The sequence below is a fragment of the Solanum verrucosum genome, unplaced genomic scaffold (genome assembly GCF_900185275.1).
Source record: "Solanum verrucosum unplaced genomic scaffold, falcon-dt-bn FXZP01000182.1, whole genome shotgun sequence".
Taxonomy (NCBI): Eukaryota; Viridiplantae; Streptophyta; class Magnoliopsida; order Solanales; family Solanaceae; genus Solanum; species Solanum verrucosum.
The window spans coordinates 3,564,501-3,580,952 of NW_026020378.1; the positions used below are offsets into that span (position 1 = coordinate 3,564,501).

The following is a 16,452-nucleotide window of genomic DNA, read 5'->3' on the forward strand; positions in this document are numbered from 1 at the left end:
TCTCCAAAAAAACATAATACCAACCATATTTATAAATTAAACTGTATTGGTTTAAGGTAATCACGAATAGAGGAGAAAATAACACTAAAGCCCAACTAATAGCATCTGTCATATTAGAAACTTAAAGTATATCAACAACATACCCAGTGAAATCTCACTAAATAAGGTGGTAGAATGTAAGCAGACCTTACCACTACCTCGTGGAGATAGAGAGGCTGTTTCCGAAACTAATATATTATTTTCTACTTTAAAGACTTACAAGAATAGATCTATGAATGCAGGTAATTAAAACAAATGGTAACCATGATCTGAGCTATCAACGTCTGAGTTGGTACTACCTTCATGACTTTCTTTCTTCACCACTTTCATTTCTTGAACTGTACTTGTATTACTTTTAGGACTTCCCTCTTTCATCCTCTTATGATCCTCTCTTTTTTTTCTCCAATCACTCTTCCTTTTACATTGTCTCACTAACAAAATCCCCAAACTTAGAAACACAGCCATAGTGCACCCTCCTCCTATGATCACAACTTCAATTAACACCCAATGATCCCCCTTTCCTTGTGGCAATATTGACCATACTGCAGCTATATAAGCCGATGCCATAAATAATGTTGAAATCCACATTACTTTGTGTGTTGCCACCATTAATTTCATCATTGTTCTTCTCTTGAATGGGATAACACTAACAAGGACATTAACAATTCCAAGGGAAAGGAAAAGTGCCACAATGTTACATACCAAAAACACCTTAAACGCGGGTCTCTCACCCAATAATGCTTTTCCATTTCCTTGATTAAATCCACCAGGAGGATTAACACCAGCAGCAAATGTCACAGTTGCTATTAGTACTGCAACAATTGTTATTGTTTTTCTAGCATTTCTTAGACCTTCACTTTGGAGCTTGATTTTTTTTGTCCTAGTACCGCGATAATTATGCTTCCTTTGATGATGATGATTATTATAATAAGAATGTTGAGATGATGAGGACGGAGAGTGAAAACCAGTAGTTTTTCTTTGCCATGATGATCCCAAAATTGGTGATGCATCTACCTGTTGGATGTCTTGAAAATTTGGTGGTAATTGGTCACATCTTTTGGCACCGGCTTCTAGTAATGCAGGGATGATTGCAAGAACACCAGAGTTACTTGCATCTGCTTCAACTACATTTAATGCTGTATGTCCTTTTTGATTCAAAGCATTTACTTCAACACCAAGCTTAAGTATATAAATAATCATCTGAAGAAAGAACAAGTCATGTCTAATTAGTTTTTAGCTTTTGTATACAATTAGTGCAACTCTATTCTGCAATCCAGGAAACTAATTTCATCAATCATAATTAGTTATCAAATTAAGGGAAAATGATCAAATATGCCGTTGAGGTTTTAAGTAAGTCTCATCTATTTCATCCGTTAAAAGTTGGGTTCACTTTTAGAAAAGATTCATCTATGTCTTAAACTCTGTGTGTTCAATCAAACACTTTCACATAAAATAAAACGTCCAGGATAAAGAAAACTTACAATGGTGAGTTTCCTAACAGTAGCCAAATGTAGAATTGTATTTCCATCAGTATCTTGAAAATTCATGAGATTTGAAACATCAAGACTCTCCATCAAGAACCTGAGGACTTCAAAGTGATTGTTCTTTACAGCCAAATGAAGAATTGTCTCTCCATGTTTTGTTATCATTTCAGCAGATTCAAGACTCACTGAGAGTATCTCAGCAATAATATTCACTCTTCCTTTAATGACTGCCCAATGAAGTGGAGTTCTGCCTTCATTATCTTGTAAACCAGAAAGATCCATATCTAGCTTTAGCAATTCTCTTGTTATATCTAAGTGCCCTTTGCTGCATGCTATATGTAATGGACTGCAACCATTCATCAGCTCATCCTTTTTCCAAGCAAAATCAGGTCGAACTTTAACCAATTCCTTCACTACTTCTGCAATTAGTGTTTTTTTTTTTTTTTGACAAATAAAGGATCACTTGATCATGATAATTGTCACACTTGTTCAATTTTGTAAAGTTTGAAAGCGCATCCAAAGATGGAGGACACTAAAGCCAAGTTAAATGACATATTTATGTATTATGTCATTAATAATTTATTAAATTTATAAAGATCCACACGTAGAAAATGATCAAAAGTGCACAATTCTATTAATGGAAAGTTTATATATGTATAACTGATTATTATCACAAGAATCTAATTAAAAATTATAAATATTTTCATAGAATAAAAGCACAAATTTCCCAAATTAAATAAAAAGAAAAGAGGATAACGATAAGAGACTCGTTCTTAATGAGGACTTCGCCCAGACGTAGACTTTGGCCGTCTGAACATTTGAAAATAGAGACCATCCTTTTAGTTTTATTTTCGCATTTTTATTTTATTTGATTTTTATATTAAAATAATTCTTTACTTGTTTATTTTAATAAGTATTAAAATAATTCTTTACTTGTTTATTTTAATAAGTTCAAATAAATTAATTATTTTTTAAATCATGATTATTCTTAATATTAAGTTACTATATATATATATATATATATATATATATATATATATATATATATATATATATATATATATATAATATAATAATAGTTGAATTAAAATTTTGAAATATAATTAATAAAAACAATTTAATAAAATAAGTTTAGGGAAATAATATAAAATTAATAAAGATCAAGTAAAATGAAACGAAAAAAGAGTATACCATTGTTTAGCATGTAAGTTTAAGGGAAAATTGTATAAAATAACAAACTATTAATTCAAATTAAATGTTATAACCACAGTTTTAGTTAATTCTAATTTGGAACAAACACTTTATCATTCCCCTCTCTCCCCAGAAATCTCGCTCGCCACTCTCCCTCGCGTCTCTCACTTTATACAACACAAATGAATGAATTGTGTTTGTATAAAGTGAGAGAAAACTGTATATACAAATACAAATACATATTTCTTTTGTCCTATACACTTATAATTATACAATACAAATCTTCCCATGCCCAGTTCTCTTTTGTCTTTCTCTCTTCCTCGCTTTATACAAACACAAATTATACAAAACACAATGTATAATTTGTGTTTGTATAAAGCGAGATAGAGATTTGATATACAAATACAACTGTTTTAACTCGATTCAATGGTCTACAAATTCAAATTTTATGCAGTATATAAACACAAATAACATATCCATATATGCAAATGCAATTTCATAGACACAGACACCCGATTTATACAAATCACTGCGATTTATACAAATCAGATGCCAGCGATTTTATACAAATCAAAGTTGTCTGTGATTTTTATACAGATTTGATGCTCCATAGCAAACATAGTTTGCTATGGAGCGCAAATAGCAAAACTGTAGCTATAGAGCACTAATATGATTTTTATGTTTGCTAAACCTAAAATTTACTCTAATTTTAATCGGACTTTTACCGAAATTATGTTACGATATAGTTAGACAATTTTGAGTTGTGAGAATAGTTAAGTAAGTAGCAATGATCAAAATTGTATATGTATATAAAAAAAGGGGAAAAACAAACTATTAATTCAAAATAAATGTTATAGCTACAATTTCATTTAATTCTATTTCGTAGCAAACACATTGTCATTCTCGTCTCTCTCCCCTGAATCTCGCTCCCCACTCTCAATTCTCTCCCTCGCCTCTCTTACTTTTATACAAACACAAATGTATAAATTGTGTTTGTGTTTGTATAAAGCGAGAGAGTGTATATACAAATACAAATACATATCTCTCCGTCCTATACACTTATAAAAATACTAATACAAATCTTTCCCTGCCCAGTTCTCTTTTGCCTTTCTCTCTCTCGCTTAATACAAACACAAATTATACAAATATAATGTACACTTTGTGTTTGTATAAAGCAAGAGAGAGATTCGATATACAAATACAAATGTTTTAACTCGATTCAATTGTATACAAATTCAAATTCAAATTTTATGCAGCTATACAAACACAATCATTGATACATATACATAGTAGTTACATATATACAATTGTCTAACCAATATACATTTACAATTCACCTCTCTCCCTCTCTCGCTTGCATCTATCCTATCCCTCCTAATCTCGCTCGCCACTCTAGCCTAACACAAAGAACATATATATATATACAAACGCAACTTTCATAGACACAGATGCCCGATTTATACAAATCACCGTGATTTATACAAATCAAATATTCCATAACAAACATAATCGCAAACTATATTTGCTATGAAGCGCAAATAGCAAAACTATAGCCATAGAGCGCTAATATGATTTTTATGTTTGCTATTCCTAAAATTTACTCGTTTAAAAAAGTAGCAATGATCCAAGTTAGCATATATATATGCATGTCTTTACTCTTTAAGTTATAGTATTAAATAGACATAATATATAAATATGACCCTTAACTTGGCGTCAACTGATAACTATGACCTTTAATTTTGGGTGTGCACATATAGACCCTTAAATTTGTATAAAATTGAACAAATAGATACATTCGTCCTACATGGCACCCTATGTGGCAATTTTGTGTCCAACGCGGCGTCCTATGTGTATTATGTCATGTGAGACATGTGTGTCTACTTGTTCAATTTTATACAAGTTTAAGTGTCTACTTGTGCACAGTTAAAGTTGGAGGGTATAGTTGTCCGATAAAGTCAAGTTAAGGGTCATGTTTATGTATTATGCTTATTAAATATAGGGCTAACCCATCGGTGGCCCCCTAAAATTGGCACTAACTTTCACTTAAGACACTCTAACTAGACTTTGTTCATTTTAGACACTTCATGTAAGGTCTTGTTGTGTCATTTTGACACTTTCGTTACAATCAGCAAAAATATATAATGTGTGTGTAATACACTCGCGAATGACGTGTAAAGTGTCCAATTAAATGAAGACATTTGTCATTTGTGCCCAAAATCATTCTTAAATAATAAATTTTGAGAAAAAACAAAAAGTAGCCAATAAATCGATGACATGTGGCATTTTTTGCCCACATAATAAAAAAATATTTAACCAATTAACAAAAACTATTTTGCTGTCTTCTCAGTGTCTTCTCCAAAATACTAACTTTTTTGTAGAAACGCTATCCCCTCCCCAGCGGCCCTTCTCAATCATACACAAACCCTTTAATTATATAAAAGAATAAGCTAAATCATGGATTTAGATTCTTCTTAATCAATAACAAAGCAATTAAATTGAACGGAAATCATTAAAATTAACTTGAGAAAAATAATTAAGAGAGCACTTACCGTAAAAGCTAAGTTTGAAGGCTTGTGAAGGAAGAGGAAAAATCAAATCCACTTCCATATTACAATAGTAAATTCCTCCAAAAAAGAATTTCATGATTATTTCAATATTTAAATCTTGATATAGGTTTTTTAAAAACATTCGCCATGGATGGAGTTAAGCTTGAAAAATGGAGGCTGAAAATAGGGAAAAGGAAGAAGAAAAAATAATTAAAAATTGATTAAATAAGTTTTTCACGCGCAATAAACGAGTGTATCACACTCTCTGATCTATGACATTGAAACGACCCCAAAAAATGCCCGAAAATGTGCTTCGGAAACACCTATAATTGTAATTTCCATATACCTCAAAATCTGTGCATGATTTCGGAAATTCGACTTCATATTCTTATTCATGGGGTCAAATTGAGTGGGAAATGGGTCTAACCCGAATTTTAGAGCAACCGTATCAAATTTCGAAAATCGCAAAAAAATGCGATTTGGAGGGTCAACTTTAAAGGGGCATATCTCTTAGCACACAAGAAACTGGAAGGGCCACAACCTATTAAATTAAAGCTCTTTGAGTTAGCTTTCCAACGCACTTGGTTTCACCTCATTCCAAGTTAGGATAAAGGAGTTATGACTATTTTCGTAAAACCTGTCTGTGCAGATTTGCAATTTCCCGTGAGCTATTTTTTTTTTTTTTTGAGGCTAAGTGTTGGGGACGTTTTTATAAAAAGGGGATATGTCCCATACTTAGTCATTTTTAACTTCAAAAACACTCTCTCAGCCCTCTCCAAAAATTCCACCAAGATCCTCAACCAAATTCAAAGATCTCAAGCTCTAATTTCGGATTCAAGACTCAATCTCAAGCTTCAATTCTCCATTCCAATCTTCATCAAGGATTCTCCAAAGTTGAGGTATGTGGGTTTGATTGTGGAAATCTTCCTTTCCACAAGTCCAACCATTTATCCTCTATTACTACTTCAAGTTTATGGGTCCTTATGGTTATTTATGAACTCTTGAAGTATGAAATTACTACTACACACCCTATTATGGTTTATTTTGTATATTATCATGAAATGAAATTATTATGTGATGCTTATGGTTTTCATGCTTTCACGATCAAATTATGAAGGTTGATATATATATATGTATGTTGTTGGTGGGCTGATTTATATGGATTTTGGAATTGGTTGGACTTAGTACTCTTGAAATACATGATTTTATTTACATGAACAGTAGCCCACCATGTGTTTGATAAAATGTCCATTTATAGAATTCTTAGGAAATGGAAGGTCCAATGTACGTCATATGAGTCGGATAGTTGTATAATTACTGAAATGATGATGAAATGAACACATGTATATGATTTTCTCTATATAAGTGTTGTGAGTCGACCAAGCCTAGCTCGGGGGGTTGTAGACCCGGGAAACCGTATCGAGGGGTTGGTACCTTGGTTGCCTAGTACGGGGGGTAGTAGGCCCGTATAACCATATCGAGGGGTTTGTACCTTGGTTCCTAGCTCGGGGGGTGGTAGGCCCGGGTAACCACATTGAGGGGTTTGTACCTCTTTCGCCTCTCCAAGGGGGTGGTAAGCCTTGAAAATACTATATTGATGGTCACTCGCCACACATGTACTACGCCCCACTAAATATAATTTTTATGTAAGCATCATTATACATATCATCTCATTAATATGCTATCTATCGGGTATGATTATGCATTTTGCCTATGATGTCCATCTATTGTTGCATTGCATTGCATCCCATATACTTAGTACATTCAAACGTACTAATGCATACTCTATGCCTACATGATGTCACCATGTAGGGACCGGAGCACCGCTTGACCATCCTCCTCCTCGTGGCTAATACGATTTTCTATCGAGGTTATTGGTGAGTCCTCCATTCCGGGGACGTTGCTTATGATCTCTTGCTATGTATAAGACTTTTCCTTTTTAGTTATGTATTGACTATGAGGGTGAGCCGGTAGTTTGTCTTGGCCCCGCTAAGTACCCATGTTTAGAGGTGGTGTTAGACAAGTTGTGTATTATGCTTGAGCTTGACTCACCTATGGTATTTATGTATCATTCTCTTTTTCTCTTGCTCCCTTAGTCCCGATTTCCCCTTGATTATGCTTATCGCTTATGGTCATTTTAATTGCTTCCGCGACCAAGGATGTGTAATGATATGCTATGAGGCTTGTTTGGGGTTCCTTCGGGTTTGCCCATTCGCCGGTCACGTCTAGGCCCTAGGCTTGGGTCGTGACAGACATGCATGCAAAAAGTGTCAAAATGACACAATGAAAACTTACCTGAGGTGCCTAAAATGAACAAAGTCAAGTTAAGTTTTCTAAGTGAAAGTTGGTGTCAACTTTAGGGAGCCACCGATGGGTTAGGCCTTAAATATAATAATAATAATAACATCTTCAAGACATGATGTATGTATTATCACGTCATCCCTTGAATACCTAAATCACAATATTGGAATTTTTTTTGTCCACAACCGTCAGCGTCATATACAAAGTTAGGTGTTACGAAATAATAAGAATTAAATGTGTCCAAAAAATCAATTTTACGTGCTCTTTTGACATGATGAAAATTATTTTCTCATCTCCAATCAGTATTTTTTCTACTTTGATGAAACTAATATCTACTTACTTTAATATGTCAACTACATTTGTCTATTCTATGAAACTTGCTCCTACCGGCACCATTAATTAGGAGTCCAATTCCCTTTTAATTAATTACGACCACATACTCAAATCCAACACGCCATTGATAATACACTACAACAAAAACCTAGATTTTCCTTTTAGCGATAATATTTATTGTCATAAAAATATTTAGTGATAATTGAATTAATGTTATTGCATTCTAAGTTGCTAAAGTTTTTAACAATAATTATATAGAATACTGGTTATAAATATCCATATTATATTATTACGCTAAAACAATTATTGCTAAATCATTTATTTGTGTAAGTAATAAATAACTGATTTTAGTCAAGAACAACTTTTATCTATGCTTATTAATTAGAGATAAGTAAGAATTTTCGTAGAATAAAAGAGGGTACAATTTATATATACCTAAATAAGTAAATTTAGAATCCAACACTCATAAATTCAAAATCCAAGTTAATTACGCCAAAGATAGAAGGTAACAAGTATATGGTACTTATGATCAATAGCTAATCCGAACACCATCATTATAGAGAGTATTACTCGAAGTTTGAACATGTAAAATCGCAGAATGTAATAATTTACCTGTATGGCCTGATGAAGCTGCAACATGTAGTGAAGTAGTGGACATATCAACTTCAAGCATCAACAACATGTGGATATTATTATTATGTAAGAAATGTTTAACCACTTCAATCCTCCCTCTCTCACATGCTACATAAAGCACACTCTTATCCCACAAATTTGTCTTGTAAGCAATCGATGGATCATTCTCAACCAGAATTCTCACAATTTCTACTCTCCCTTCTCTACATGCTTCATGTAAGGGCGTCTCCTGATCCCGATTCTCCGCCGACACCATCTCCGGGAACAACTTGACAATCTCTCTAACCAATTCAACATGGCCAAGTCTAGCTGCAAGGTGCAATATGGTGTGTTGTAATGAACCCTCAATGGTTTGTCTTACTATGTTGGAATCTTCTTCAATGAGTTTTTGAATGGCTTCAACATCTCCCCTGAAAACTGCTTCATTCACCCGCCGCTCCATTTTTTTTTAATCAGTGAAAAGTGTGTGATGGAAAATTAAATGTAGCTTTCAGATTGCACAATATGTATGTATAGTTTTTGTTTATCACAGGGGACTCACTATTTATGCAAACTATTAAGTCATTTTTTTCCACAACTGCAGCAACCAAGAAGATTCCTAGCTAAGGGATAGCGTGCTCTTTTTCGTTTCATTTTCTTATTAAACATATATATATATACCATAAAAAAGATGTGGTGTACTGGATGAAACTGCTCCTTTCTTAACCAGATATTTCAAGTTCAAGTCCAGAATATGAAAAAATTCTTGGTAGACTTGATCACCCGAAATTAAAGGGACTCTATAGTAAAGCTATGTGGGTACCAAAACCAGATAGAAAAACAAAAAAACAAACAAACACACACACACATACAAGGGTTATATCAACTCTAAATGACAAACCTAAGAGATATATGAGGTCATTTTCTCTCTATATAAAATATATTGGCAGGCGGCTCAGCTTCTAGCAAAATGGTGAAAGTCAGTATTACTTGGAATAGTTTTGTATGGGTAGGTCGGCAGTGTATAGAGTTACTAGGCCAAGTCATCGGTTCGGGATTGACTCGATCGACTTATTTATATTTTACCTCAGACTCAACTCGATTAGATTCAGAAAAAAAAAAATACGATTCAGGTTAACTTTAATAATTTGTTGAAAAAATATTATTGAATCGAATCCACCTATAAGGAATGCTAGATAACCCATAAGTCTCTATTAATTATTCTGTCACCCAAAAAGTTAGCTTATATAAACACCATTTTGGATATATAGTTTAAGTTTTAATCTTATTGTTACTACTTTATTTAGGATTATGAATGAAGTCTAATAAATTTATGTTTTCTGTTTATTTTTCGTATATTGTCCCTTAACGTATCAATTTATAATAAATATGTAACTTGTTAAATAGTGATATAGTTCATGGATAATGTTAAAGGAATACTCAGGTCATGAGTCAACGATCAAATAAAGTAGTAACAATAATCATAACAACGTACAGTAATTAAATTAAAACATCTGCTTGTAAGAAGAGTTGACAATCACGCATTTGTGAAGGCTATATCATTATTCCTTTATTGAGTACAACACTTATTAACATAGTTAAGTATTGTTTGAAAGTACCTTTTAGTCAAAATTAAGTATATATAATTTAGGAATTTTGTAGGTACAACACTTATTATCTGTTTTTGTTTTGTTTATAAGTACGGAATAATCTTTTTTAAGCAATCAATATTTTTTGTTCGGGAGAGGTGATTCAACTTCAGTTTATCGAAGATATTATCTTATATATAGGAGGTAATAAATGACACCTATTAAGGTAGAAGGTTAGTAAATAATTATGTTGTCTAGCTTCTCTTTTCATACTACTTTGTCATGCTCTCTTCATTTTCCATTTTCTTTTATGACTTCTTCGCTTCTTATTTCTTTTTCCAAATTATTTTAAAATGCTTTTACTTAGCCGATTGAGTCTATCAAAATAACTTTTCTACCTTTTAAAATAGAGATAAAATCAACTTATACTTTATATATCCTTCCAAATTACTTATAAGATTACTCTAAATATATTAAAATTGTTGTGGTTGTAAACAAAGTGAAGTAGGAAATAAATGTGAATCCATTAGTATCTATAATGTGTAATGAATTACTTAGAAAATACCTCATAACTTCACCTAGGGAGACATCATTATCAATCTAGACGACAATATATGTGACCTCACCTCTTGCATCAACATTATTTGTTCATTAGTAGTCTTTACGTTTGGTGACTCCAAGGTCGTCCATTACTTTTGTATTGTTCCACCCAAATCTTTGAGACGCCAAACAATGACACATAATTTTGTAATCATTTAAAATTTATTGAATATAAATTTATAAAATGATTCAAATTATATTAAATTCATGAATATATTAATCCAAATAAATATTATGGATTAATATAATTGGGTTGATTATTTAAGTCTAATAAATATAGATTTAATTAAAGTCTAAATTAATTGATTTGGGCTACAATAAGCCTAGTTTGCTAAGCCTAACTTCATCTCATCCTAGAGGCCCATTTTCTCAGTGCCACGTGGCAAATGACATGGCATGCTAAGTCAAACAAGAAGCCAATAGGATCATGACATGTGTCGAGGATGACAAGTCCGCTCCATAAAACCCATAAGCCATGTCACTTAAATCTGATTGGCCGAAGGGAATCCTATTCCTATCACAACTCCTCTATTCTAAAACTATAAATAGGGGTCCTCATAATTCAGAATAGAGGACCAAGAGTTTGAACAAGAAGCTAGAGAAAGCTCGTGGATCAAAAGCCACAATTTCTCTACAAGCTACAAGTTCAAGAATTCAAGTGTTCAAGTTCAAGATTTGAAGAATTCAAGATCAAATTCAAGAACGATCAAGATCAAGACCACTGGATTAAAGATCAAGCTTGAAGCCCTTGAATTCAACTAGAAAGTCAATATCAAGATAAAGTTCAAGTCAAGATCAAGTTCGAGATCAAGATCAGGATCAAGATGAAGTTAAAATCCAAGTTCATCAAAGATTCAAGTTCAAGAGCCCTTGAATTTATATTCGAAAAGGTGAATTCAGAGGAATCATTGAGATTGTAACACTTGCACTTTGAAATAATAAAACGATTATTGCATAAAAAAATGCTAAGATATAGTCGATAGAGTAAAGGTCTTAACCATACCTTATTGAGAGACTGTTATAGTTCTTGAAGTACTGCTTGCATTGTCACACGATTCAACCACGGGTGGGATAGCATCGTCTAATACCCTTAATCTCCTAAAAAAAACTTCTTTGGTTGAGGACTACGTCCTTTCCACACATCTGTTGCAGTGTTGATTAACCACTACCGTTCTTACAACTTTATAGCTGCACACCATTGACTTGTTCTCTGCTTGATTCCACTGCAGACCAGGTCCCTTTGCAACATAGTTTATTAATTCATCAAAACCAAGAATACAACACCAAGCAACATATAGCTCTTTAGTTCAGAAACATGTTGTGTTACACTCCTCAAAGTTAACACACTTCAAATGAGCCATTTATCTCTGGGAGAAACTTATCGCAAATAATTTTGCACTATGCTTAGCTTGTGGCCTGTTTGGTTTGCTGCTTTCCATTTGTAGATTCGTTTTTGTTGTCCTCAGGGGCGGACCCACCTTATACCAAGGGGTGTCAACCGACACTGCTTCGTTGAAAAAAAAAAAAAACTACAAATATTATTAATGACATTCCTTGAACAAGTCAGCAGCTCTTTGGCTCGTTGGTTTGCACAAAATGGTTATTCCTTTCAGCGCCTGTGAGTGTATATTCATTTGCTAATAAAGGACATTACTTAGTTTTTCCTTTATGATTTAACAGTAGAAATTGCCCTAGTAGTCATGTTTTATCTTTATAATTGGCTCTTATAAGGACTTATTTTGAGTTGAGTTTATATGACTCAATGGTGAGATGCAATTGGGCATGGAGAGTGTTTAACAATATTTAAATATAGTAAAGTAAAAGTGTATTTGTTTTATACATAAAGAGAAAAAAAGACTAGTCTTATAAGTGATTTTGTTCTATACGAGTAGAAGCACGATAATTTTAATATCCAAAACGATTATAGATAATCATGATGATTTTCGTTTCCATAAATAAAATAGTAACATAAAATAATAAAATTAAATTCCTTAAACGGTTTGTTCATTATTCTTAATCAGAAAATAAAAATCAGAACTTGGTATAGATAGAAAAAGTAAACAGTAATTTTCAAACAAAAAATAAAATTAAAATTATCCACAAAATTCATTTTCATATGTCCTTAAGTAATTTAATTCTCTCACCGTATTTGAAGTATAAAATTATTTCCTCCCAAGTTAAATCTGATACTTTGTAAGAATAACAGTACTTCAAACTCCGACAACATTCGAACACAAAATTAATGCAAGCTTTCGTTTGTGTGAAGGATAACACCAAATAGTCCTGAAATTGGATTATAGTGTCACTTAATTTGTTGTTTGGTTGGTAAGATCGGGATAACTTATTCCGAAATTAATAATTAGTACCGGAATAAGTTATTCCTCTCCTTGGGTGGTATAGTAATCCCGAAATAAAATAAGTAAATGACAAAGATATCCCTTTTTCACATTCATGAATGACATTTTTGTAAACAAATAACTTGTTCTTAAACTTTAGATAATGCATATTATTCTGAATACAACAAATCAAACACTTAATAATAAATAATCTAAACAAAACTTATCCCATCATAACTAATCTCAGCATAACTTATTCCATCGTTACTAATCTCATCATAATTTTTATTCAAACCAAACATAATATTATGACAATGATGACACGAGAATTTACCTTCTTTTCAACTTGTTAAGCTAATATAAAAGTGTTTTTCTGTTTATACCTAACAAACAAAAGTTCCTATTTATACCTAATAGTTTTTCGAAATTATGTGTCAGTTTGATTGTTTGGTGTCTCAAAAGATTTGGGTGAAATAAAACAAAAGTAATGGACGACCTTGGAGTAACCAAAAGTAAATATTACTAATGAACAAATGTTGATGCAAGAGGTGAAGTCATTGTAGACATTGAAATTTTGCGGACTCTACAAGACATGTTCAATTTGAATTGAGACTCTAGAAGGTGTGTTCAATTTCAATTAAAATTCTTGGAGGTCATTCAACCCTAAACCCCAGTTTATGCCTATATAAAGGGTACTAAATTCCCTTAAAAAACATCTCAAAATATCCCATAAACTCTTGGGTATTTTTAAAGATCAAGATCTCGAATATTCCACAAAAGTCATGGAACATTCATATAGAGGTCAAATCTAAATCATCCTAGTTCGAGAAATACGCCACTAACGGCCCTCGAATCATGGATAAATCTTAGGAGAAAAGAATCAAGGGAGAAACAGAATTGTACCCGCGCTATTTATCAATAAAGTTATGTTTCTTCTTATTTTATTGTGATTGCAATTTATTTTCTGTCACTTTAAAATTTGTTGCAAACAAATTGGCACGCCCAGTGGGACCAAATCTGCACTTCATCTCTTCTCTTAAATCAAATATGAAAATATGAAGCTGCAAAGGTGAAATAATGCGTACTTCAAGTCTCGTCTTTGAGTTTCATCAAGTCTACACTCCGACAAGCCTTGAAGCAGGGGGCATTTGTAGACATTGGAATTTTGCAGACTCTACAAGACGTGTTCAATTTGAATTGGAACTCTAGAAAGTGCGTTCAATTTCAATTAGAATTCTTAGAGGTCACTCAACCCTAAACCCAGTTTATGCCTATATAAAGGGTACTAAATCCCTTAAAAGACATCTCAAAATATCACATAAACTCTTGGATATTTTTAAAGATCAAGATCTCAAATATTCCACAAAAGTCATGGAATATTCATATAGAGGTCAAATCTAAATCATTTTAGTTTGAGAAATACGCAACTAACGGGCCTCGAATCATGGATAAATCTTAGGAGAGTAGAATCAAGGGAGGAACAAAATTGTACCTGCACTATTTATCAATAAAGTTATGTTTCTTTTTATTTTTTTGTGATTGCAATTTATTTTCTGTCACTTTAAAATTTGTTGCAAACAGCCATATAGATTGTCGCCTAGATAGATAATGATGTCTCTATATATGAAAATATGAGGTATTTTCCAACTAATACATTAGAGATACTATTACTCCCTCCGTCTTATTTTATATCAATTAATGTAATGATCCGGTCGGTCTTTTTTAGAAAGTTTCGTGAATTGACCGTTTTGCTCCTCCCGTGATCGATCCCGAATCTTTTATGATTGAGTTTGAGAAGTTGGTTTTGAACTTTGAGTTAAAAGTTGAGAATTTTGTAAGTTTTGAGTTTGAAAACTTAATATTGTTAAGAAAGTGGTTTTTGGAGTCTTGGATTTTTGAGTGTCGAAATGGAATTTCGTCAATTCTATCAATCCCGAAATGTTTGTCGGTTTCAAATTCTGAGTCTTTTGAGGATTTGAGGTCCTAAGTTGTGAAAATGTGGAAATTTAGCCTTTGAATTGACTTTGATCAACATTAGGGGTTCGGATGCTCGAATCGGAATTCCGAGAGTTCTGTTGGATTCAGATGATGATTTTAGGCTTGGGTGAGATCTTGGTTGTTTTTTAAGTGGTCTCGAGCTTGTTTTAGCCTTTTAGGCATTGAATTTGTTTCTAATGGTTTTCACATATGTCATGTCAAGGAGAGCTTGGATTGATGTTTTGACAGTTTCGTTGAGTCCAGAATGTCGAGTGTAATTGACTTGCATATCTGATTTATGTGTACAGGATTCTGAACGAATTTCAAGGGTTCTTGCGATATTTGCTGGTGTCTGCCGGCCTTGCTTTTGCGACCTTCGCAGAAGCGAGAGCCACTTCGCTTAAGCGAGCTCTGCAAAAGCAAAGAAGGCTTTGGTTTTGCGAGTGCCACACTTTCAAAGATTTGATGTTTGAGTTTGCTGTCGAAATTCAAATGTAACAACACATAAATTAAGACAATAACCTTCATTTGCAAAATAGAGTAGCACAAAGAATATACTTGTATTGTATATAAAAGCTCAAAACTAATTATACCAGACTTGTTCTTTTTTCAGATGATTATTTATCTACTTAAGCTTGGCATTGAAGTAAATGCTTTGAATTGGAAAGGATATACAACATTAGATGTAGTTGAAGCAGATGCAAGTAACTCTGGTGTTCTTACAATCTTCCCTGCATTACAAGAAGCCGGTGCCAAAAGATATTACCACCAAATTTTCAAGACATCCAACACGTAGTTGCATCACCAATTTTGGGATCATCATGGACAAGAAGAAAAACTAGTAGTTTTCACTCTCCGTCCTCATCATCTCAACATTTGTATTATAATAATCATCATCATCAAAGGAAACACAACATCAATAATTATCGCGGTACTAGGACAAAAAATATCAAGTTGCAAAGTGAAGGTCTAAGAAATGCAAGAAAAACGATAACAATTGTTGCAGTACTAATAGAAACTATGACATTTGTTGCTGGTGTTAATCCTCTTGGTGGATTTAATCAAGCAAATGGAAAAGCATTGTTGGGTAAAAAAAACCGCATTTAAGGTGTTTTTGGTATGTAACATTGTGGAACTTTTCCTTTCCGTTGGAATTGTTAATGTCCTTGTTAGTGTTATCCTATTCAAGAGAAGGACGATGATGAAACTAATGGTGGCAACACACAAAGTAATGTGGATTTCAACATTATTTATGGCATCAACTTATATAGCTGCAATATGGTCAATATTGCCACAACGAAATGGGGATAACTGGGTGCTAGGTGAAGTTGTGATCATAGGGGGAGGGTGCACTATGGCAGTGTTTCTAAGTTTGGGGATTTTGTTAGTGAGACAATGGAAAATGAAGAGTGAATGGAGAAAAAAAGAGAGGAACATCATAAGA

General features: G+C 33.0%; 3 protein-coding genes across 3 annotated transcripts in view; all 3 read right to left on the bottom strand.

The window, feature by feature from the left end:
- Positions 1-16,452, bottom strand: part of LOC125838691 (casein kinase 1-like protein 3) — a 509,325-nt gene that overhangs the window by 142,896 nt on the left and 349,977 nt on the right. The gene's annotated exons all lie outside the window — the stretch shown is intronic.
- LOC125838689 (uncharacterized) overlaps positions 1-16,452 on the bottom strand; it is a 99,770-nt gene that overhangs the window by 37,093 nt on the left and 46,225 nt on the right. The window lies entirely within an intron of this gene.
- On the bottom strand, positions 86-8,969 carry LOC125838683 (ankyrin repeat-containing protein At5g02620-like). Its single transcript, XM_049517722.1, has 3 exons — positions 8,507-8,969; positions 1,521-1,942; positions 86-1,239 (listed from the first exon to the last, which is right to left on the bottom strand). Exons 1-3 carry the CDS (start codon positions 8,967-8,969, stop codon positions 286-288), a joined length of 1,839 nt encoding a protein of 612 aa, XP_049373679.1. The 3' UTR covers positions 86-285.

What these genes read in the sequence shown, in the direction of transcription:
- LOC125838683 (XM_049517722.1), bottom strand. Translation starts at nt 8,969, where the DNA reads ATGGAGCGGCGGGTGAATGAAGCAGTTTTCAGGGGAGATGTTGAAGCC. An exon ending in AGCTTCATCAGGCCATACAG is followed by an intron (nt 1,943 to 8,506) that starts GTAAATTATTAC and finishes CACTAATTGCAG; the next exon opens with AAGTAGTGAAGGAATTGGTT. An exon ending in CTGTTAGGAAACTCACCATT is followed by an intron (nt 1,240 to 1,520) that starts GTAAGTTTTCTT and finishes TTCTTTCTTCAG; the next exon opens with ATGATTATTTATATACTTAA.